The sequence below is a fragment of the Aptenodytes forsteri genome, unplaced genomic scaffold (genome assembly GCF_000699145.1).
Source record: "Aptenodytes forsteri isolate BGI_AS27 unplaced genomic scaffold, ASM69914v1 Scaffold56, whole genome shotgun sequence".
Classification (NCBI taxonomy): domain Eukaryota; kingdom Metazoa; phylum Chordata; class Aves; order Sphenisciformes; family Spheniscidae; genus Aptenodytes; species Aptenodytes forsteri.
In genome coordinates, this window is record NW_008796213.1 from 5,208,067 (window position 1) to 5,230,378 (window position 22,312).

Below are 22,312 nucleotides of genomic sequence, written 5' to 3' on the forward strand. Positions count from 1 at the left end.
ACACCCCCTCCTCGTCTCCCCTGCCTGTCCTTCCTAAACAGCCTGTATCCCTCCATCCCAACACTCCAATCATAGGAGCCATCCCACCATGTCTCCGTGATGCCAGTAAGGTTGTAGCCCTGCAGGCATGCACACGTCTCTAACTCCTCTTGTTTATATTCCCCATTATGTGTGTTTACATAGAGGCATTTAAGTTGGGCCCCCGATGAGGCTGTCTTACTGGCTGGAGTTCCTTTGTGCTATGAAGGATTCACCCTGTAGAATTTTTTCTCATCTTAAAGTCAGGGATTTTGTCTGTGCTACTTTTCCTTAACAAACGGAGAAAGGGGAGCCCCCACTGAGTGTTTCAACCCAGTCATTACCTAGGAGCTGAGGTAGGTTTCATATAGTCCTGTGACAGTTCCTACTGCTTTTGAAAATGGAAAGAACCTGAATGTCTGGTTAAGAGCAGACACTTGATATTGAGATGGCTAAAGAGAGGTAGTAAATTCTACCTGAAGTGTGCAAATTAATGGGTATGCATTATTAGCAAATTGTTTGTTACTTATGTATTTCTCTTTCATCTGGACATAAGGCAGTTCTGGGGTTTTTTGCTTTGTTTTAATCGCTGTTGCTTTATGAAGTATCTGAAGACATGCATTTCTATGAAAGTCTCTCTATTTTTGATATATGAAGCATTTGTAACATAGGCATGTGCTTCAGTTCTGTGACACAGAAGTTCTTCAGGTCTACTTGTCCTTTTGGACCATTCTTTACTGCAGACTGCACATAATATCCCTAAAAATAAGTTAACCACTTAATTATGAATGTGTAGTAAGAAACAAAGAATGTCAATGAGAATTCAATTTTAAAGGTAACTGAGACAAGTTTTGCATATCAATTGACATGAAACATGCTATAACATACGCGTTAATAAACTGTTAATATTGAAATATAAGAGATGTTTCTTACCACTTTGAGATGAAGAGCAATTCTGATGAGGTAACAGCACAGGTGAGAATGGATCCTCCCAACTTTTTCTCACAGCTTAGCCCCACAGCTGTCACCTTTCAGGAAAAAATGGATTTTAGTTTACCCTACATTACATCCAGGACATATTTAAAAATCAAATTGATTTTCAAAGATATTGCTGCTCTTTGCTGTGTCATGTGCTGCTCTTTTTCTTTGACTTTTTCTGCAGTGAAGTCTCACTTCTGTATTTGCTGTGCTTTATTACCACATGTTTCTTGTCTTTCCTCCAGCCCACCTTTATGAGTCTTTGCCCTCACTAGCTGTTAGGTCTTTGTCTCTGTCCTTTACATCCAAAAAGTTGTAAGCACCACTGACCGGCCACAAACAATTCATGATTCATAAACATGGTTCCTGGCCCAGGCTGAGTGGTGGAGGAATATTTTCTAACAGGGATGGTGTATCTAAGCTGCTTGCAGACACCTCATTTCTAGTGCACAGATCCAGTGTGAGCTTTTAATGGCATACTGGTGTGGCTGTATGTATGGAGAGTTTTGAATCAAAAATTTATGCCGAAGGGGTCTGCGTGAAAAGTCTATTCTGTGTATCAATTATAAAAAGGACAATGAAACAATCTAATATGGATTAAAAGTAGTTAGTGTATTAACTACTATTAATAAAATGCAATGTATTTCTGTGGCAGTAGCACTGAGGGCATCGATCACGGGCTAAATCCTTCACTATACTAGAGATGGTCACTCCCTCAAATTGCAGACTAAGATAAAGGACAGCAGGTGGGTACGGTTAGGAGAAAACACAAAGAAAAGCAAGATGGTAGTGACAAGAGCAGGAGGCAGCAGTCTCTGCATATGCAGCCTGTTTGCAGGTTTCAGTGGTTGATGGAGCAGAGGTTTAAGGTTATATTGGAAGGGATGCTGGGAGATGCTGTAAGAGATAACACATGGCAGTAGCTGCCCAGTATCAGGGCATGTGGAGGAAAGTACAAGGTCCATGTTTGCCTTAACAGTGTATGCACAAGTCCGTGACTGGCTGTGGTCCCGCCTGCTCCTGGACTTCTGCCTAGTTTGCAAAATTGGCATATGGGAACTATTTCAAATGCTGGGAGTTAGACACTTAGGACCAGATTTCTGAGAGCGCATTAAGTCCCCTTTGCAGTTCAGGATCATTAGCACGGCTTTCAAAAGCGACCGGAAAGTTTGGAGCTTCCTTTTTTTCCCCTTTTTACTGCCTGTCTCCTTATGCGCTCTTAGAATTTTGACTATTTTAGGTTGGTGTCACACAAGTCTTGTTACGAGTATAGGCAACTTAATAATTTGCCAGGAACATAAAAATGGTATGTGAAACAGATCGAAATGCAGCTGTGTCCAATTTAATGCAGAAATGTAATCTGCAGAGATTAGGTGTCCCAGATAGCCCTGCATTGAAGGAGAATTATGTCCAGTGTCCTAGGTCTCGAATGATGAAATGTACCCACTGAAATCAGTTGGAGTTTTGGCACTGAATTTTAATGAGGCCAAGATATAACTGGTAGCTACTGGTTCTTTGTGCTAATAATGGGAGCTATAAGCAAAGTCTTATGGTCTCCCTGTGCTGCATTAGGCCAATGGGTGTTCCTTAAGTTGCCACATTCCTAGGTGTTACATTGTGTGCATCTTTTACTCCTCATTGATTTTATCACCATTAAAAATGCTTTTGGTTTTTTTTTTTCTTTGGGGGAAAAAAAAGAGGCAAAAAAAAAAAAAGCCTTTGGAACAAACTGTAAAACAATAAAAAGCTCCGTGAAAATGATTCAGCTGAAGCTTGTCTTCCTCTCATCTGCAGCTAACGTGAACGAAGAATAAAGAAAGGCCAACAAACAATGTGACAAGCAAAGTCAGCCTGTTATCATCCCTGTTCTATCAGTAAATGAAACAATGGTTCTGAACGCCTAAAGATAATCCCATGGGCAGATAGTAATTTACAACCAGGTTTAGATCTAATAATACGCTTGCAGCTTATATGAGATCTGTGATGTCACTTTCTCTCATCCCATCAGTTAGTGCTGCAGATGTCATTTTAATTACATATTATCTTTCTTTGGTCAGTCAAATAATTTCAGTCCTGGATATTCCACTCATTTGGCTTATATACAAAAACATTTGCTGGTTGTACTTTAGAAATTTTAATATATTACGTTTATTCATGGATTCAAATTATTGTAAAATGCTTTTCCCACTATTTACAGAAGAGCAAATTTACCCTGCTCAGAAGAAACAGCACAAATTTAATGCACCACTTAACACCTACTTTGAAGACTCCAGCAGGACTTAAGTGTTCAAATACCTTGTCCTGATTATCTGCCCAGGTTTAAATTTTTCCCTTAGGCAACATGTTTCCAGAAACAGGGCAGATAGACTGTTTGTTTACTTCAATAAATGATAGTTTGATAGATTTTCATTTAATAATCTGATATGCAAATCATTATTCATGTAAGAGTTGTTTTTCTATCATGTTATAGCTCAGTTCTTAACCTACCAGTCTGTTTTAAATGATGATATCTAGATGAAGGAGTCTTTCATGGTGCTCAAAATTGAGACTCCTTTCCAAAACTGCGGGTTGAAACTAAGCCCCCTCAGCAGATGAAAGGCCAGAATTTCATTTGTCATCCATAGTAATAACAACAATTGGAATGTAACAATTTAAAGATATTGCAAAACATTGTTTTTGGAAAATCACAACAGATCTGTGGGAAAAGCCAGTTTTCAAAATATGCGCCCTTTAACAAGGAGAATCGTAGAGCTCATAGAGGCTGCAACACATTCTTCTGGCATCTCCTGATTTTTCCAGTTGTGCTGTCTGCTGTGAATGCATAATTCAAGGTCACTGATCCATGCCAGGCAGGTAGTGACCTGATGATGTTTCTGATGATGATCAGCTGTTTCTTGGTGGTCTCAGGCAGATTTGAAATGAGAGGGTGACAAAGCACAGAGAAGTATCACCAGAACTGTATTCATTGGCATCTCGGTTGGCAGTTTAGTCAATCTGGCTGGAGACCTATGGACTACCTGAATGCTTTTGGTGTAAGTGTAGAGCAGACGGAAGGAACAACGGGAGAAGAGTGTGAAGGTTGCGCTGCTGTGAACCACGCTGCCCACGAGCCACGTGGTGTAAAGCCACAAAGAAGCTGTATGGTGCTGTCAGTCCTGGTGATGATCTGCCCTCCCGTGAATTGGTATGGCCCTGGGATGCTCTGTACTCTACTGTGCTAGGTCTAGATCAAAAGAGGTTTTCCTCTGGTCAGCAATCGCCGGTGAACAATTGCAACCCCCTCCAGTTTTCCCCACTTCTCATCCTCATTCCTACCAATTCTTTCCCTGATCCCTGGTAAGTACAGTCACTGGCTCTGCTGAACCCTGACTGCCTGCACGCTCAGGCAGACACAAGTGATTCCTGGTGTGTGGAGACCCTTTGGTTTTCCAGCATCAGCCATGGGAGCCTAAAAAGGTCAGGAAACTGAATTTTGAAGAAGTCTGAAACTAAGCTTGCGAAGGGGAGAGAGCTGCCCTTTCACTATTGGGTAGCAGTAGTGATGTACTATAAGCAAGTGGTATCTTTTAATATCTTTCTGGGAAATGATGGCCTGGTTACAACTTTAATCTCTGGAACACTGATTCCCAGGGAAAAACATGCAATGAGCTCCCCTAAATGCTTTACCTAAGGGGAAGAGGGACGTGTGCGTGTGTACCTGCATTCTGGAGGATAAGGGACAATCTGAAAACCTAATTACTGTGGCACTCTGTTCTTTTCTCTTCCTTCCCCAGCAGTTCCCTGGAGTTTTTCCTTTTCATGAACTAATGAACTATTTTATTCAAGAGCTGCTTGAAATGATTTGAGCAGAGGTAATCCTCCTGAAAAAGTCTGATCCTCTCCTTGTCAAGGGAAAACTATACAATTACTAAGAAAACTTAGTTAAAAATTTGCTAAATACTATGTACATTCCAGGAGCTCTGTGTGTGTTTGAACTGTGGAAATGCAGTACAGATGTTAAAAAGTAAATATTTTTCTAAGGAAACAGCAGATGGGAGGATTAGACACCTTCTAATAGTGTGCAGTTTTCCTGCCTTTGTAGAAAACCAAGCAAAACTTGTTTATATTTGAAAGAAGGTGGTGTCCATTTAAGGATACACACTGTATGGCAATATTAAATAATCCATTTTTACTGATTAATAAAGTCAGTAAAGCAAAGGATCAATCTGGTCCTTTTGTTTTTCTAAGTCTGTAGGAGGGATGCTGCGATTCTGTTCCGCTGGGCTGTTCTTGCAGTTTGATCATGTCATTATCTACTGCCTTTGTTGGGAAGAAATGTGAAGTGGGCTTTCCAGAAAGGTAAATGAGTGTCTTAAAGATATAGAGGGAATTTGTGCTAAATATGGGGTTTGAACCCAAATCGTAAACCTGCATCTCTGCTGTTTTAAGCAGAAGGTTATAATTTCTCTAGTATATGCTAAAAATCTTTTGAACATTAAATCTGGTGTCTGTGCTTGGGCAGCATACAGTGATTCTAAGAGGGAAAAAAAAGTGGCATTATGTTAAAAGGCGTTTTAGTTATTCACCTTTTTTTAAAAATCAAGCCATTACTGCTTGCTTTTAAAATTGTGTTCCTTCCTTCCCACATTTGAAGAAAAATCCTTTTTTTCCTTTTTTTCTTTTTTTTTTTTCTTTTTCTTGAAGATGTAATGAATTTTATAACTTCCTCAGGATTTCTTAAGTGGGCATTTCAACATAGCAAGGCTTCAAAACCTCGAATGGAGATGAATTAGAAATCCCTATTACTTTTGGTCACTCGTTGAAATTTCATGATCAGTCTGTTGTTATCTTTCCAACGATGAATTGCAGGCCTACGAAATGTGATCGTTTGGTTTCAGGCCTGGGCTGAAGTGTCTGGCTGAGGTGCTTTCATCATGAAATGCAGTTCTGCAGTCTCTCTGCTCAAAAGAGATCAAGGACAGAATAAGTAACGAGAGCGGTGACTTTCTCACCTCCCTGAGGCATGTTGATGGAGAAGCAGGAAGAGTTTTGCATTACTGCTGCATCTGTCCCAGTTCTGCAGCCCAGCACACCTGTGAGCCCAGCACTTTATGAGCACTGCAGTCACAAGAGGATAGCAAACGTCTGCTTGGTTACCCGCTGCCAGCAAGCACATACCAGGTCTGCTTGCTGTTGCTCACCCTTTGCTCTTATCACACCATTTCTGCTGCCTCCTTGGTTATGGATCAGAGTACTTTATGGATCCTAGACAAGGAACAGGCAGATGGTATCATGTATATATTATCTGCCCCACTCTAACGAACCCTGCAGCAACCGTAACAAAATAATCTTGTCATATGGGACTCTTTCTCCAATACCTCCATCTCTCCCCACTCCCTTTTAGTCTTTTTCAGCCACTGCTGAGTATCTTTATTTCTTCTTCAGGGGGTGACAGGAGCGGTGTCCCTATCTCATATTTCACATGTCCCACCTCAGCTACAATCTGGGGTCCAAACTGCCGTCATGCACGTGAGCAATCTCATTGACTTCTCGGAGCACCACTCACATGCTTCAGTTTGCAAGAACACAGACTTGTACCAAAGGACAGAAATTAAATCAAAGGACCAGGGTGTTCATGCTGATTAAGCTCGTGAAGTTTTTGGGTATTTGGAGTTGCCAGGAATGATCTTGCAGACAGTACTGGGAAAATGTGAGTATCTATGCAGGAAAAGCTAACCTTACTTTCTAGGAGATGTGTGGTGGAGCTCCTTCAGAGGGCCTTCCAAAAAATGGTGGTTTTTCCTCTTTCTGGGCGGAACAGGGGAGGTTCAGATGCTCCCTATAGCAGCATTAATCCACAGGAAGGCATTAGGCCAACAGGATGCCTTCAGAGTTACAGGGAGGAAGGACTTAACTGCTTCTGTCATTAAGGTTTGCATGTATTTTCTTCCTGTTTTCACCAGCCGGTGCGGGAAGTGAAGATGGACATTTGGCTTTGCTGATCTACAGCATATGAGAAACATCTTTTAGTTGAGAAGGGTGGGATTTTTAGTGTCGAAAAAAGGCTTTTTCATCCAGAGTAAAAAGAAATAATCCCACATGCTCAGTTGTTGGTAATGTTAAGGGCTTTAGTGACTTTTAAAAATTGTGTTTATATGGTAAAATCAGTCACTTAAAATATTGTTTATCAAAAATCCAGGCCAAAAGATAGCTTGAGGACTCTTTCAAGTAATGTTTGCAGTAAAATTTCTCTGAAAAACTGGAGGAAAGAATTAAAAGGCAAACCTGTCTTTTTCAAAGAAACCACACGATCCTTGAAGGGGAGATCAAAAGTCCTCTTTTTTTTTTTTTTTTGGTCAGCCCTACTTACACCACCTCCTAGGTGCTGGTGGTTGTGGCTATACCCTGTTTTTCCTGTTCTTGATACTGAAGGGGAGGGAGTAGTCACAGCTCTGTTTTATGTGTCCATAAAAATAAGAAGAGCAAGAGCTCATTGTGCTTTGAAGGTGGGATCCAGAAAACACTGGCCTGTGTCATTGAGCTTTGTGGTGGCTTGACCAGCACAGGCGAAAAACTGAGGATGAGGAAGTAAAAAAAAAGGTGGTTGTTCCTCCTAAGGGCCTGGGTCTCTTGCTTCTCCTCTGCAACCTAGACCTGGCCCACCCCATCATGAATTTTTTGCTTTACCCTCCCTTATGATGGCAAGGGGGCCCTGTGCTTGTTATCCAGAGAGAAGTTCAAACATTGAAAATCCTGTTTATGCCTGTGGTAATTCCCTGTAGGCAATAACGTCAGTGCTGGCCACTTGTCCCAGCCTGATCCTCTGCTAGTAATGAGTATTCGCAGCATGCATTTCAATGTCTGATTAAACCTTTCTGAAAGGCCATCTGTTTGAGGAGGATGTGGCATAGGCTTTAATACTTTTTATACCTAGTACTAAATACTGCTGTTTCATGACCTTAGACATAAAGTTTGTCCCCTGGTTAGTTAGCATCTCTCCTGATACTCCAATCAGAGAAAATAATTGGATCAAGGCTGTTGCAACCTGTTGGGTCACTGTGTGTCTTTGGGGAAATGTTCCTGGGTGTTGGGTCACAGAAGTTACACAAAACCAATGAGACTTTGCTATGTCCAGGACTGAGAAAAAGGTATCTGTTTTCTGGGAAGGGAGTAAAGCATCTCCAGCTGCCTTTCTTTTCTAGCACTCGGGGCAGAATCTGATGCAGTCATATATCTGTTGATCCATGCCAAATCAGTAAGTAATCTGGCCTTTCTGTTGCATGTTCTCATCTGTGCAAAATATCCAGCCTAAGCAGTGTTCCATCTGTCTTTCAGGGTCATTTTCCTATAGGCTTGGAAGCACAGTTTCTGTCTGCGATTCCCTCAGCATAAAGTAAATCTTCTCCAACTTGTCTTTTCCCACTTTCTGTCATTTGCTTTCCTTCATGGTACGGTCTCGGTATTCATCCCTTTGGCTGAAAGGAAAAGATGTCACCCTGAAGTTGTGCACATTCCCTTTCTTTTGTAACTTCTCTCTCTTACAGTTCCTTGTCTCTTCTGTACGTTACCCTTGCGGTCTGTCCCTCCCAAGTTTCTCAGAAGATTCTACTTTAGGTCACTGAAAGCCCTTCCCTTTTCCTGCTTAATCTGTGATCTGGTCTTCATCCAGGGCGTGGGGTTTTCAAATCAGCAAACAAAGGGAATCTTGCCATAAAATGAAATCATCTGGAGATTAATTTTCTGCATAACAGGGTGGTGGCCTTTAATGCCAAGGTGGGATATAAGATCTAATCTTCATTTACATAGCTTTTTTTTTTTCTTTTACTTACTCTTGATCTAAAACTGCAAGGGATCTGTTGACTGGGATCAACAGATCATGAAACTTGGTGTTTTATGTATTTATTTTACCTTGCCGTTCAGAGCAATAGCATGTTTGGGTACTTTTCCTCTACAAACAGACTTTCTTCTGACATATGTAACCAGAGCGTAGCATCTAAATTCTTAATTCAGAAAAAAATCACAGATTTACTGACCTAATTGCAATACAAAGCTTTCCCTTTCTCGGTAAGTTTTAACATTTTCAGTGTTGTCTTTCATATTTCATCCTTTTTTTTTTTCTTTTAGCTGTTATTGGTTCACCATTCTTCCTCCCTGAGTTACTCCCAGAACTAGGAGGGGAGTTGCAGCACTTGCGGTATTAGTATGTGATCTTCAAATTTGTCTGTTAGTCTCTCTGTGTCTCTATTTGCCTACAGTGACCTCTCTCAGCCCCACGCACTGCCTTCTTTTTGCAATATACAGTATGACCTTTTCAGAAGCAGTTATGAAAAAGCCGTTCCATGATATTTCATTCTGGTTCAACCGTCTTGTCCATCTGTTGGCATGTTTTGATCTCTGGAGGTTTTTCCCTTGATCTATCTATCTCAACTGTTGGTATCTACTTTGCACTCCTTTGATATTTCTCCCTTTTCTCTTGTGTCTACTTACCTTAGCAGATCCATACTCCTACTTGTAAGAGACACCGACAGCCCATCTTGCCAACAGGAGAACCATTTGTGTGGCCAGCATTTGGATGCCAAGTGCATGAAGTTGCTTTTCTTTTGAACCTGGTGGCAAGTCAGTCTGACCATCTCAATGCACAAAGGTGACCAACTTTGTTTGCCGGGGCAATTCTCTTCTTGCCACCGTGCCCAGGCTGCCCCGGGGGCTGCCTCTCCACCCCCTGCCTGCTGGAGCCAGCAAAGCTGGAGGCCTTCGCTAGACCCCATCCGCTCATGACAGTATCTGGATTTTGAGGATAATTTAACATTAGAGTTACTTATTATGGAAAGCGACAGATTGTCTGTCACTGGAAACCTTGAGGAGAGGCTTTCTAAAATGTGCCCTCGATGTCAGCTGGCTGCGAGGCAGGAATCCCTGCATGGCGTTCTTCCGTCTGCCTTTTGCTAAAGAGCAGCCTGAACGATTGCGGCAATTCCTCTCCCTCCCCGAAAATCCGCCCAGGAAATCCTGCATCTGCGGCAGTCAGTGGCAGCCTTGCCCTGGCTTCGTAGCCTGTGACTGTGCAGGGCTTTCTCCACTTTCTTCGCAGTGACTACCCTTCATTTTTCCCTCCCGCTGGGATAAGCAAGCTATATCTAAGTGAGACAGAGACTAGAGGGGAGCCGAGCACCTCCTTTCTCTCTTCAACAGAAATGTACACTTTTTAACAATATAATCTCAATTAAAAACATACCAATTAAAATGAGCTTTTTAGTAGGTCTCTGGGGAGAAGGAGCCGTAATTCACATTAAAATGTAAAGCTTCAGAAGCAGGGAGAGCTAGGTGCATTGCAAGTGCCCAAATATTCAGTGATTTTAATTACAATGGAAACTTGATAAATTGCTTTGTGCCACAATCCATTATTAACAGCTTAATGAATATCACTGCTGCCTGTTTTAAACTCCTCCACGGTGAAAATTATTGTCAGTGTTTCAGTTGCGAACTCTGAATTTTCGCGTGTTTGTAACCTGGCCCCTTAAAAAGGGGAGGAGGGTGACAGTCTGCAGGCTTGGCTTTGGGTCTGGGTAAGTTCTGCTGGCTGCAGCATCCCGAGAGAGGGACGGGAGGCAAGATGCAGCTTTTGTGTTTCACCAGTGTTGGGACTGGCCAGGGGTTAAATCGGCTCCTTGCACAGTTTAAGAGCAATGTCACAGCTGTTCTTTGGGCATGCAAAGGGCCCTTATGCCAGCTGAGGGGTCACCAGAGCACGGGGCTACCTTTACATGTGCTGTTTCTCTGCACAATACCCATTAGGCTGGAGGGCTCTTTAGGGTGTCTGCTCAGGAGTAAAGGGAAGCAACAGTGTAACAGCCCACGATCAAGCATGCTGCTGAGGTTATTTTGGAGTAAGCAAAGCACAAGTTGGTTCGAATTTTCCAAGTTTTAGCTAGCAAAAAGCTGATTTGAGGTATGGAATTAGGCGAGTCCTTTTGGAGCACTGAAATGTAAGCAGTGATTGTGCTCAGCTTTGAACTGGGACGAAACATTTATTTTTTTCTTGACAGTTATTATGGCTGTAATTGTGCTAATGTTAAGATGCTATATAGTTATATGTATATTTATAGTAAACTGGTACCTTTCCCCCCCTTTTCAAAGCAGCTTAATATTTCAAGGATAAAGGTTATTATTAGGAATGTTATTATTTTAGATGCTAACAGCAGGTATAGTGGGCTTATAGTTGTGCCCCATTGAAGTGTTAAGCCGTGGGGATTTAAATAGCCATGGTCTGGCTTCTATGAGATTTATTATTTATTGTGGGTGTTCTGTTTTCACTTTTCACTTGATCATCTGGTCTGACCGGAGGGTCATAATCCCCAAAGTGGGGTTACTGCCAGGTGTTTGACAAGATCTTGACAAGATCTGAGTGAGATGCGAGGTAGATCTCAGGACAGAAATGACTGGGAACTGCTCTTCTGATTCAGAGAAGTCACAAGCGCGTGTATTGGATAAACATGATTTGTCTGAATGTAATTAATGTCTTGGGTTTTGCTATTATTATTCTGATTATGTTTTTCTGGAAAACAACAAAAGCATATTCACTTTCCCCGTCTCAGAAATGGCAGCATTACTCATAATGATGTTAACTTGCACCCTGCCAATTACACAGAGCTCTCCTGGTTCATTATATCAATAATTACACATAGGATTTTTTTTTTTCTTGTGAAAAATCTTTCATTGACAGAGGAGTAATGATGCCTGTAAGTTGCTTAAGTATTGCTCAGTCAGGGATATGTAGGATGTGGGAGATGTCCTCATATTTTGGGGGAGAAAGACAGCTGGTATTCTGGCATGCTGTTAATATTCATGTGTTTCTGAAGTTGTATTTTTTTTACTTTGACTTTAGGAAGCATTCCAGACCACAGGGCTGCCTGACTGTCATTTTTCATGCATCCCTGTACTGGCAGAGGACAAAGTGGCATGAAATATATAAAATGCCATCTAATTTTTCTTTTGTTCTTTAATTCATGCACACATGCTTCTTCTGTGTGTTTATCAGTGTGCACAAAATGCCTATATTTGCAAGATAATAGCTGTGTAAATATTAGAAAGTCGTATTGAAACTCTGTGAAGGAAAGGAAAGCAGGGGGAGAATCCTTCCTGCTACTGAGGAGCCATCTATTGGATAAAACCCATAACTGAACCGAGCATCCATGAAACTGCGGAGGATAACACAATTTGTTATTGGTCACTGGGTAGCTGAAAATAATCCTTTCCTTCCCAATGCTGCTTTCACCCACCACGTTAGAAACCTGTACCCGTTCATGCACACAAGTGGAGAGTCAGATGTGGAGGCAATTTATGTACTATAGGTAAAAGCCAGTTTAATATAGCTGAAGATCCAGGATAAATCCTAATGTAGGGTGCAGGTGTGATCGTGAATGGATAAGCCAGCGGTAGGATTGCCCGCCAGCAGTGGAGAGCGGTTACTCAGAGAAGTAATAGAAAAGACAAGCGTTTTTTCCATATTGTTAATAAAGAACATAAATAACATTAACTGTACTTTTTTGTAACAGTACGTCATTTATATCAGTCTCAGACATAATTAGTTTAGTTAAAAAAAAAAGGTATTTTTTTAGTTACCCAGAATTACTTAAGGCCATCGCAAAACCAAATAATGAGGTCTTCCTTCCCTCAAAACGTGTACAATCTATATGTAATGTGATGCAGAAAGAGAAGATCCTGAACAAACCATGGGGAGAGATGAGGGAGGACAGGATGTGAACAGTAAATTCCCAGGATGGCCCCAAAATGTCCTGATGGCTCTTCAAAGTGAGTGGTGGGGCTTTGCAAGCATGTTAAAGAGAGCATATGGGGCAGGAAGAACAAAGGATAAAGAAGCAATAATGAGATTCCTGTCTATTTTCTTGAATGTCAGGCAACTGCTAAAAACAGAACTGATTATTAATCAGGAATTAAATTTAAGCAAATACAATTATAATCTGTGGCAAATAGAAAAGGAACAGAGAGCTGCCAGCAACAGCAGCCTTTAGTCAGCAATTTGTGTCAGCAGAGGGTCAAGCTTCTGGGTGTCAGACACTTAGCCTGAAACACTCCCTTCCTGCATCCTCCCTTCCTCCCGCAAATAGCGGAGGGGAGGAATGTCGGATGGTTTACTGGGAGGCCAGATAAGCTTTGGGAGAGGATGCGTGCATACAGTGTGCAGCAGGGTGGTCAGCGTGCTGCTGGTTTGGGAGTCGGTGCCTGTTCCACACACCGGCGTGCATGGGGGGGCCCGGCCCAAGCTGTTCTTCTTCTCCAGCACCCAGTTACTTCTTCTCTTGCTGTATTTGTCCACTGTGTATTCTGATAATCTCACTCCTCCACCTCCAAGCAGCAAAACATGTGTGGGGCAGGAGAAGCTCAGCTACTGCACACACAAATCCAATATCTATTGTTTGTACTCTGATAATGCCAGGAGTCGTTATCGGAGTATTGTTATCCTAAATGTTTTGCAAATACAGAATAAGGAGGTTGCAGTCCACTGTTATTTGCTGTCAGTGTCTCTTGCTCACCATGATGCAGGGATTGGGAAAGCTGGATGAGACTCTCTACCCATTGCATTTTGGGCTGTTTTCTGAGCGTTCCCCACGCGTGCATGCGATGGAGGGAGCTGTGGTGGTTATACGGTTGTGCTGTGCTCTGGGCTGAGGCTGCCAGCCCAACACAGCAGAGATGCCAACCAGCTGCCACAAAGTGCATGACACTCGTCTGCCATTAGACTGAATTTCATGGAGAAACTTAGTGCTTCTCTTAGACAGTCAGCTTATTCTGCTCGGCCTGGAAGGAAACTCCCCAGAGTCAGGGACAACCGTCAGTTCATTAGGGGTGTAAATGGACCAGGCTGCAGGCAATCCCTTGGTTTTACACTGAAGAACTACTGGAAGGGTTTGCAGCTCTCTAGGCAAGCCATAGGTTTCTCTGTGGGCCCACATAATTAATGAAACAATCAAATAGGTGTGTGCCTTATTTTCTCTCTCCCGTAATTGTAGCATCTGTTCATCCTACATACCACTCCAGCCAAGTTAGGCCTCCGGCTAGGATCTTTGCAGCTCACAGTCAACAGGTCCACACATTTGAGATTAAAAACAGCCTCTTTCTACAAGAGGCATAAAGAGCTATGTTAGCTTGTCTCAGCTAGAAACAGTTCTTTGCTCTCTCTTCATTCACTAACAATTAGATCTGAAGTTCAAATTTATAAATTTTCATCCCTGGACTGTGTGGGAACATTTTGAGAAGGAGGCTGTTGTCTTTCAAGATGTGAGCCCTCTAGTGCCACTTGCAGCAGTTTAAGCTGAAGGGAGATGGGTGCCTGACAAAATCTTGGTTTTAAGAATTTCCCCCAGCTTTATTTTCAGGTCGAATTAGGCTTGCCCATGCCTCTGTAGATTACTAATGCTCTTACTTTAACTTTGCATTTTGAAGGTCAGAAAAATGCAAAATTTTTGAGGAAGAAACCAGCAGTACCTGAGCACTCTTCTCCCTCACCTCATGAATGGAGGCACTACCACATGAAAATAGTTTTGTATTTTTCAGCAGTATGATTTTTCTGTTATCAGCATCCTTTGTTAAAGACCTACTAAGTAATATATATATATATAGAGAGAGAGAGAGACATACACAAGTACAGGTCGTGGAGCCTCAGACGTTATGGGTGTAGCTGGGTGAAATCTAATGATCTGCAATATCCGCAGTGACTCACGGGAGGAGGGGAAACCTCTCCAGTGATGAAAATGGTTCAGTGCTGAGGTGGACTGCCTGGGGAGGCTGTGGCAAACTGGAGTTTGGCTGAGTTTTTAAGAACAGATTAGACAAATAGCTGTCAGTGTTGGTTTGGCTGATGCTGCCTCATGGCAAGGGGATGGAATAGATAACTTGTTGAGTTCCTTCCAGGCCTCTTTCCCCCATGTGATGGTGCTTTTGCCTTAAACTCTGAGTCTGTGTAAATCTGTTTTCATCCTAGGTCTTAAAGGGTTTTCTGAGATCATCATTAGCTTTTCCTCACGGGGTTTTACAAGATTGGATGCATGTTGTACCGATTTTACAGACAGAGAAGCTGCACCAGTTATAACTGTGTTTTAAAGGCAAAGAAGGGAGTGCAGCTTTAAGCATCCCAGCTTCTGTGGAGATCAGTGCTTTAACCAGTAATTCACATTGGCCACTCTGCAGATTTAGTGGCAAACTCAGCCAATAAAATCCATGTCATACTTGAATTTACACTTACTTTTGTATTTTTATTTTTATTTTTTAAAAGAACATTGGTCGCATATAGAAGATATGTTTTGTTACCATGTTTAATACTTTCCATGTTCAGGTGCTTTCATCAATTTGCTGATGTACCTGCCCCTTCTGGGCCTGCTCAGCATTTCATGTAGCATTTTTGCAACATTATTGTAGGGACACTTCTTTTTTCTTTCAAGTAGAAAGCAAAGGCATTGCTGTGGCTTCTGACATCAAATGCAGTGTCATTGAAGACTCACAGTGCTCCCTCATTGCTGTGAACTACTGCCAGAAACTTGCATAGGAGTTTAGTGATGATAATGTATGAAAATATCAGAACAAGTCCAAAGTTATGCAAAACCTTCTCAGTCTGGGGTTTCACTACAAATGTTACAATCAGGCCAGGCTAGCAAAAGGCTGCTCCACTTTCCAAGTGGGCACTCAGTGAATATTTTTTTTTGCTTTAAATTTACTCAGGTTTTAAATGCAAGTTATATAGCTTTGTAAGACGTGCCTGCCCTCAGACATTCAGCCCATTTACAATAAAAACATTAGTGGTTTCGCCAGCTGATGTTAACAAATGCAAACAAAAGAGTTTTTTCTGCCAGACTGAAAGCCACCCAGCCACTCTCGAACAATGGCTGTACCCTGCCGTTCAACAGACTCCAGGTCCTTCCAGAGCTGAGCATCACCCATGAAAGCACCATGCCCTCAACCTTCAGACACACAAATTTGAGGGCTGTCAGCTCTGGCTTCCCAGTTAATTCCAGCTTCTGGATTCAAGCACAAGGCAAAAGGATGATCTCTGAAATGTTTTGGGACTGGATCTATTGGCAGAGAGACTGGCTTTTTTATGATTTCACTGAGAAACCAAATGAAACCTGCAAGTGTTAGGGAGAGGTTGAATTTGATCCTTTCAAAGCAGTTTGGCAAAATGGTAGTTTTAGTGGGACTGCATTTTGTGCTGCTTTTTCAAAAGGATCTGGGTAGCTACCACAGTGCTTTACTGATAACTTCAGGGTGACACAGGTTTGTCTCACCTAAAAAGATGGCTGCTAAATCAAACTTACAGAAAGTGACCTGGATATAAACTAATATAGCAGTGTTTGTACAAGTTTGTATGAAACTGAAATAATATGAGATGTGAGCTTTCTACCTGTTAGATAAGGATTCTGAAGCTTAGCTTCTGCTTTTTGTGAGCTGCCATCAGAGCATTTGAGAAAGGCTAGGAGCGTCTGCACAGTTTATTGTGAGTGGTATTATGTTAGCAGCATCACATTTGTATGACTTTTGCACCACAGCAAATGCTTTACAGAATACCAACGGATCATGTCATCTAGTTTGGTTCCTTGATTCATCTTTAAGTTGCTTTTTGTAGTTCTGGGTTCTTTTGAACTCAAAATGGGGAGCTGAACTATCAGAGTGGTACAAAATTTGAGTATAGTTTGCAGAAAACACAATGGAAATCACAGCATTAAGAACAAAAATTCCAGCTGATATACATTTGGTAATTTTCCTTAAGTAATTTTTGACTTCACCTTGCAGAGAAGTTGAATGGCTCAATCTCTCTACCAAAAGCATAACGCAAGGGTCCCCTGGATCCCCAAAGCAGTGGCGAATTTGCCAGGTCAGCTGGTACGTCAGTCTTAGATATGAAAACACAGTTCCCTGTTTAGAATGGAAAGAGCTGGAGACATCCCCCGCCCCCCCCAGGATCCTTGCCTCCTGTGAGAAAAGTCATGATACATCACGCATGTGAGCGATACATCTCTCTCCTTCTGACAGTCGCAAAACTTAAAAGCAGTGATTTGAGGAGAGGTGATAGATACTGCCGGATTGGCCTTCCCCAGTATAGCACACTTCTATTCTTCCAGTGTGTAGCACATAGCTCGTTACGGTTCTGTGCAGAATGATTTCTCTGCATGGCCAGGTGATGTTTAAGGAGACTAATGAGAGAAATGATATGGCCCAGAACACTGGTGTCAGGAAATATATTGCAAGGTGTCTGTCTTGGGGAAGCTGAAAGCGGGGCTTGCCTTATTATATATTTCAAAGGGGATGTCTGTGTCACCACTGAGTTAGACATGCACCCTGTCCCATACTGCATTCAAATTAGATTTTTTCAAATTGTAGCTTTCCATTCAATTTTCATTGGCTTAATGATAGGCTCTGTGTTGTACAGGGGCAAAACAAGAGTCCGTTGCATTGGCACGCTGTTCTTTTGAAGCGGGAACTTGTTTCTGAGGCCATTGTAACATAACTATGCAAGTGTCAGAGGACAGGATAGAGGCTGTTATGGGCTTCTGCTGTTTGTGAGGAAAATCAAACAAATGTCCCCGATGGAAAAAGGAAGCTAGCAGCTGTATGTGATGACCAGAGAATGTTTTTGTGCAGTGACACTGTCAGTACCTGGTCTGTTGTCAAACTGAAAAAACTGCCTTTTTTTTTTTCTGCTGTCAACCGAAGTGGAGAAAACCCCTTTGAATTTTCATGATATACCTTTTCCTCATTTCCAGCACTTAACAATCCAATTATATTTGGTTTTATGCTAGTGTTTGCTTCTATTGCCATTGTTAGGTTTTTGAGTCAGTGTGATTTTTTTATCCTGATGGTGCGGAAGAAAAATATGTTTCGTTATGACTGGTTATAACCCTGGAAATCTTTTCTCTCGCTTGGGTTGATGACAATTTTTTATGTTGCATTCTACACTGATGCCTAAAGTGAAACAGAATGAACCATAAGGAAGAGAAGCTTTGCTAAAATATAGCTCCTTCCGCAGTGTAGAATTATCTTGAAAAAAGCTTGCATCTTCCTAATTTTATGCTTTTTTCCCCCCACTGTTATTCAAGTAGTTTTTACAAATGAATGTTGGTTTTGTAAGGATTGTTTATGAAGCCATTGCTCTTAGCAACCCCCGCTCACCTGTGAACAAATTACATGGCACAGATAAGGTATCTAGTTGTTTCTCGATAGGGTGACCTTATAAACAGATTCTGCAACAAGACAAGCTTTTAAATTCCTAACCAAATATATTACGTGAGTAATAAAAAGAGCTCCTCAAAATGGCCACAGAGGCATTTCAGAGCACATTCTTGGGAATATTCACTTGTGCTAGCATTCATTAAGTTTGCTTTCAGCAAAAATACTCATGAATGAAATTTTATTCACTAGCCATTATGATTATTACTTTACTATCACAGCAATAACCAGATGCTTTGTATAAGGCCAGGACCTGATTTTGTCTAAGGCTGGAGAAACATCTTATAGGGTCTCCAGAGAGTGTATTGTTCTAAATATAAGACCAGACTCAGCTAACAGCTCATGACTGGGAACTGCAAACCCTCAGAGAGCAATGGGTTTGTTTACAAGAAAATTCACAGCTAGAGAAGGATGAATGCAGAACCATACCAAATGTTATACCATTTGAACTATAGTATGTTACATTGTTACAACTCCGCTGAAGGTGAATGTAATTATACATTTTTATGTTATAAAGGTAGTTTAGGTGATGCTGACTAGTCTTATGGATAAAAGGGAGTATCTCTACAGATGCAGTTCATTGCTATACTGGACTAGTTTATCCACGCACTAATGAACACACTGGAACTGGACTGTTCTGTGTTTTTTTTTTTAATTTAAAAAATGGCCTAACCCAAATATATGTACCAGGAAAATCCCTGAAGTGTAGGCTATGCCAAAGAGTTGGACTCTGAGCTGTGCAGTACATGGACTCCCAGAATGTGAATAAAGCCCTTCCTAGAAAAGTTAAATGAGATTTTTAGCTATGCACAGCTGAAGTATGCGTGAAGTCTTGTTTCCTCCAGTCTAGAGGAACATAAAAGAGCAGAGGTATCCTATCACACTAGAGGAGGATGACTGTGGCAGGGCAGTTGCAACTTTTGGCTTTATTAGAGTTTTTCTGTCAGAAACTAGTATGAAAGAAAGCAGTTTTCGTAACAGTAGAATCATTCAGTGGGCATTTTGCAAAGACAAGCCGCCCAAACAGGTTTTATGGTAGAGGAATGCTTACTGTTGTAATGCATTTCTGCAAATATGTTTAAAAAAAAAAAATTAAGAAATGCTATGTTGGTACAAATGTTCATAACTGTACTTTCTCATAAAAAGATGCACCAGTTTACTGAGATCACTTTCTAGTCCTGTCTTGTTAAGCTGGCACAGAAATTATTGTAGATGCAACCCTAAACCTAGATGGTGACTTTCATGCTTTGGACCATGTGAACAAATGAGGATGGTGCCTCCAAGCAGGTGGGCCAACTCCTCCAAGCATGAGTTGTGCCACTTCCACTTGGCAGGTGCACATGGGACCGTGCATGGACTATGTCAATCCCCTTACTGCCAGCAAGTGCCAAAAACTCACCCTGAGGGTGAAAGAAACTCTGTATGGAGCTGGCTATTAGCAATCTGCTGTGAAAATATGTACCTGGTATGTATTGGGGGCAGATCAGTCTCATCCCACAGGGAAGAAAGCAGTGACCGGCTTTTAGTGATGGCATTTCCAGATGATTTATAGAAGTCTCCTCGTTCGGTGAAAGGCTGGTGGCCATTCTGTGGGAGCCAAGTGGGCAGTATAAATAGGAAACAGCTCTCTCCTTCCATCCCCCCATGGGTAAAGGCATTGCTCTGTGACCCATTCTTTGTGCTTCTTCTCATCCTGTATTCTGCAGAGGCGCAGAGATTTTCTTCAGTGGATGCTCGACGCTCGCGACTCAGCTGACTCCCTGGCAGCTGGGTGTTTTGATGTGATCAGTCCATCTGCCGCTTCCAGACAGAACGAAGCACCTCTTGCTGGCAGGGCCCCATCTGAAAAGGTTCAGAAGACTTTAACAGAGGATGAGATAGCAGGCCAAGCTTTCCTGTTCCTGATCGCTGGGTACGAGACCACCACTAGCACACTGTCCTTTGCTACATACTTGCTAGCCACCAACCCAGAGTGCCAGAAGAAGGTGCTTCAGGAGGTTGATGAGTTCTCAGCAAAACACGTGAGTATGATGTGCTGGTGTGGAGCTTCATGCAGGGAGCAAGGCAATGTGCTGTCATCATGCCACTGTGGCACCTGCATGACCCCATTTGTCTCAGTTATGTATGCATATATTAACATTTTATTGATATTTTCAGCCAAAAATTCAAAATTAATCTATATTGTTTAGGTTTTTTTGGAGACTGTTAAATAATGTCACTTTACAGCGACTGAAGAGATGGTCCAGAAACTTTGTGTCGTAGTGAAAGCTTAACCTTTACAAATATTTTACATTATTGAAATAAACTAGCTGTTGCCAGACTCTAAAACTACTCATTTCTATTTTTTCCTGTTGTCCAGATACTTCTATTGTTTTTGTGGTGAATTTTATTTACTGATCTTTGTAAGGACATAAACAGCGTTCTTACAAACCATAAACTGCAAAGTTTTGCTTTAAATGTTCATACTTCACTTTTTTTCTTCAGCAGCAGAATATATGTGTCCGCTTTGAAAAAAATCACAATATCTAATTCTCTTATATTGTGTTCAAATTACTTCTCCTTTGCTATCTGTATTTACCAAGGGCATTTATGTTTCCTGGATAACTGTTGACAATATTTTGTATATCTAGCAGACCATGCAGCAGCCATTCTTCCACCCTACACTCCGCACAAGTTGTTGGTTATGAGAACGCAGATTTGAGGGGCTTTTTCTTTTCATGAACACTTTTATAATGGATCATGAGGCTAACAGGAATAAAATGACACCAGGCATGGCTGTCTTGCAGGATTTTAGCTGCTGGATTTGCATGCTGAAATCCTTAACTATACAGTTTTGGGAGTTTCATACTTTTTACGCATTCCATCCTCTGTGTTGTACTTACAGAACAGGAAAAGAGTTGTATAATTTTCTTTGCTGGTAATAGAAAATTCTTGACTATGCAAAGTGTGCCCATTCAAAAGCTACCATTTCCCTCCTTTTGCGTGTGCAAACATAAAAGCCAGGATTTGTGTACACAGAAAATGTCTTCTTTTGTCTTGCATGACAAGGTTCTGAGCATGGTGGTTCTCTGTCTAAGATTGCTTTTGCTCTGAGGGTGCAGATGGATGACAGCAGTGGAGGTTAGGACTGCGCAATCTGATCCACAGAGCTTTTTCTCGGTGCATGCTTCATACCGCTGGTGTGAGTTAACTCAATACAATGAAACCGTTGATGTGTTATGTTCTAACCTATAGAGCTTGGGTTATATTCTTAGGTTATTAGCTCTGCAACACTTCAACTGGAGCGTATTTACTTGTTTCATTCAAATACGGCAGACCTAATTATGCCCTTGTGTCCGGTTAGTTCAACTGACTTTCTTAAGGCCTGCAAAGGTGTGAAGGTGCAACTTGGTCTGGAGTATGTGCAGTTTACTGGTTAATACTGGTGGCAGAGTTGCACAAAGAAACCCCTGTTTTGCAGCCCCAAGGAAGATACGGTTCATCTCCTCACCAGTTCCTGAAAACTGACAGCCTAAGAAACCGAAGTGAAATTGCTGGGAGAGGTATCCAATATGGTAGATATGCGATGTCATTCATATCTGTCTGTAGATGGGGATATGAATTAGTAAACTTTTCCATGTAAGTGCATAGAAAGCTGACTGCAAGCAGTCAGGCCGATTGCTTACAGATATTTCACACAGGGAGACCATGTATATGGCTATGTCTACATTAACAAGTAGCGTGCTCCTGTAGACACAGGTTCGTCATCTAGCACAGTTGGTAGTGAGGACTGTTGGGTGCACTCTGTACACACCTCAGGAGTTTATTTTGGGTTAGTTCAAGTCTGGCCCTGCGTACCAAATTCCGCTTAGCAATTGGACCGATCTTCTGGTTTAGTTCTAGTTAAAGGAGCCCTTGCTGTGCACTTGGAGACTGCAGTGTGAACCAGTGCAAGAGACTTGCATGTGAGCATGCTCCTGATCCAAGCTAGAGAACTAAATGGACCCTATGTTGTATATCACTCTCTACAACTACCTGAAAGGAGGTTGTAGCGAGGTGGGTGTCGGTCTCTTCTCCCAAGTAACTAGCGATAGGACGAGAGGAAATGGCCTCAAGTTGC

The 22,312-nt window shown here is 41.8% G+C and overlaps 1 protein-coding gene across 1 annotated transcript in view; it reads left to right on the plus strand.

Annotated features, from left to right (window-relative positions):
* Positions 1-22,312, plus strand: part of TBXAS1 (thromboxane A synthase 1) — a 198,592-nt gene that overhangs the window by 164,962 nt on the left and 11,318 nt on the right. Inside the window, exon 10 of the mRNA XM_019474392.1 lies at positions 19,920-20,234. Within this exon, the coding sequence (XP_019329937.1) occupies positions 19,920-20,234 (315 nt within the window). The remainder of the gene's footprint in view (positions 1-19,919; positions 20,235-22,312) is intronic.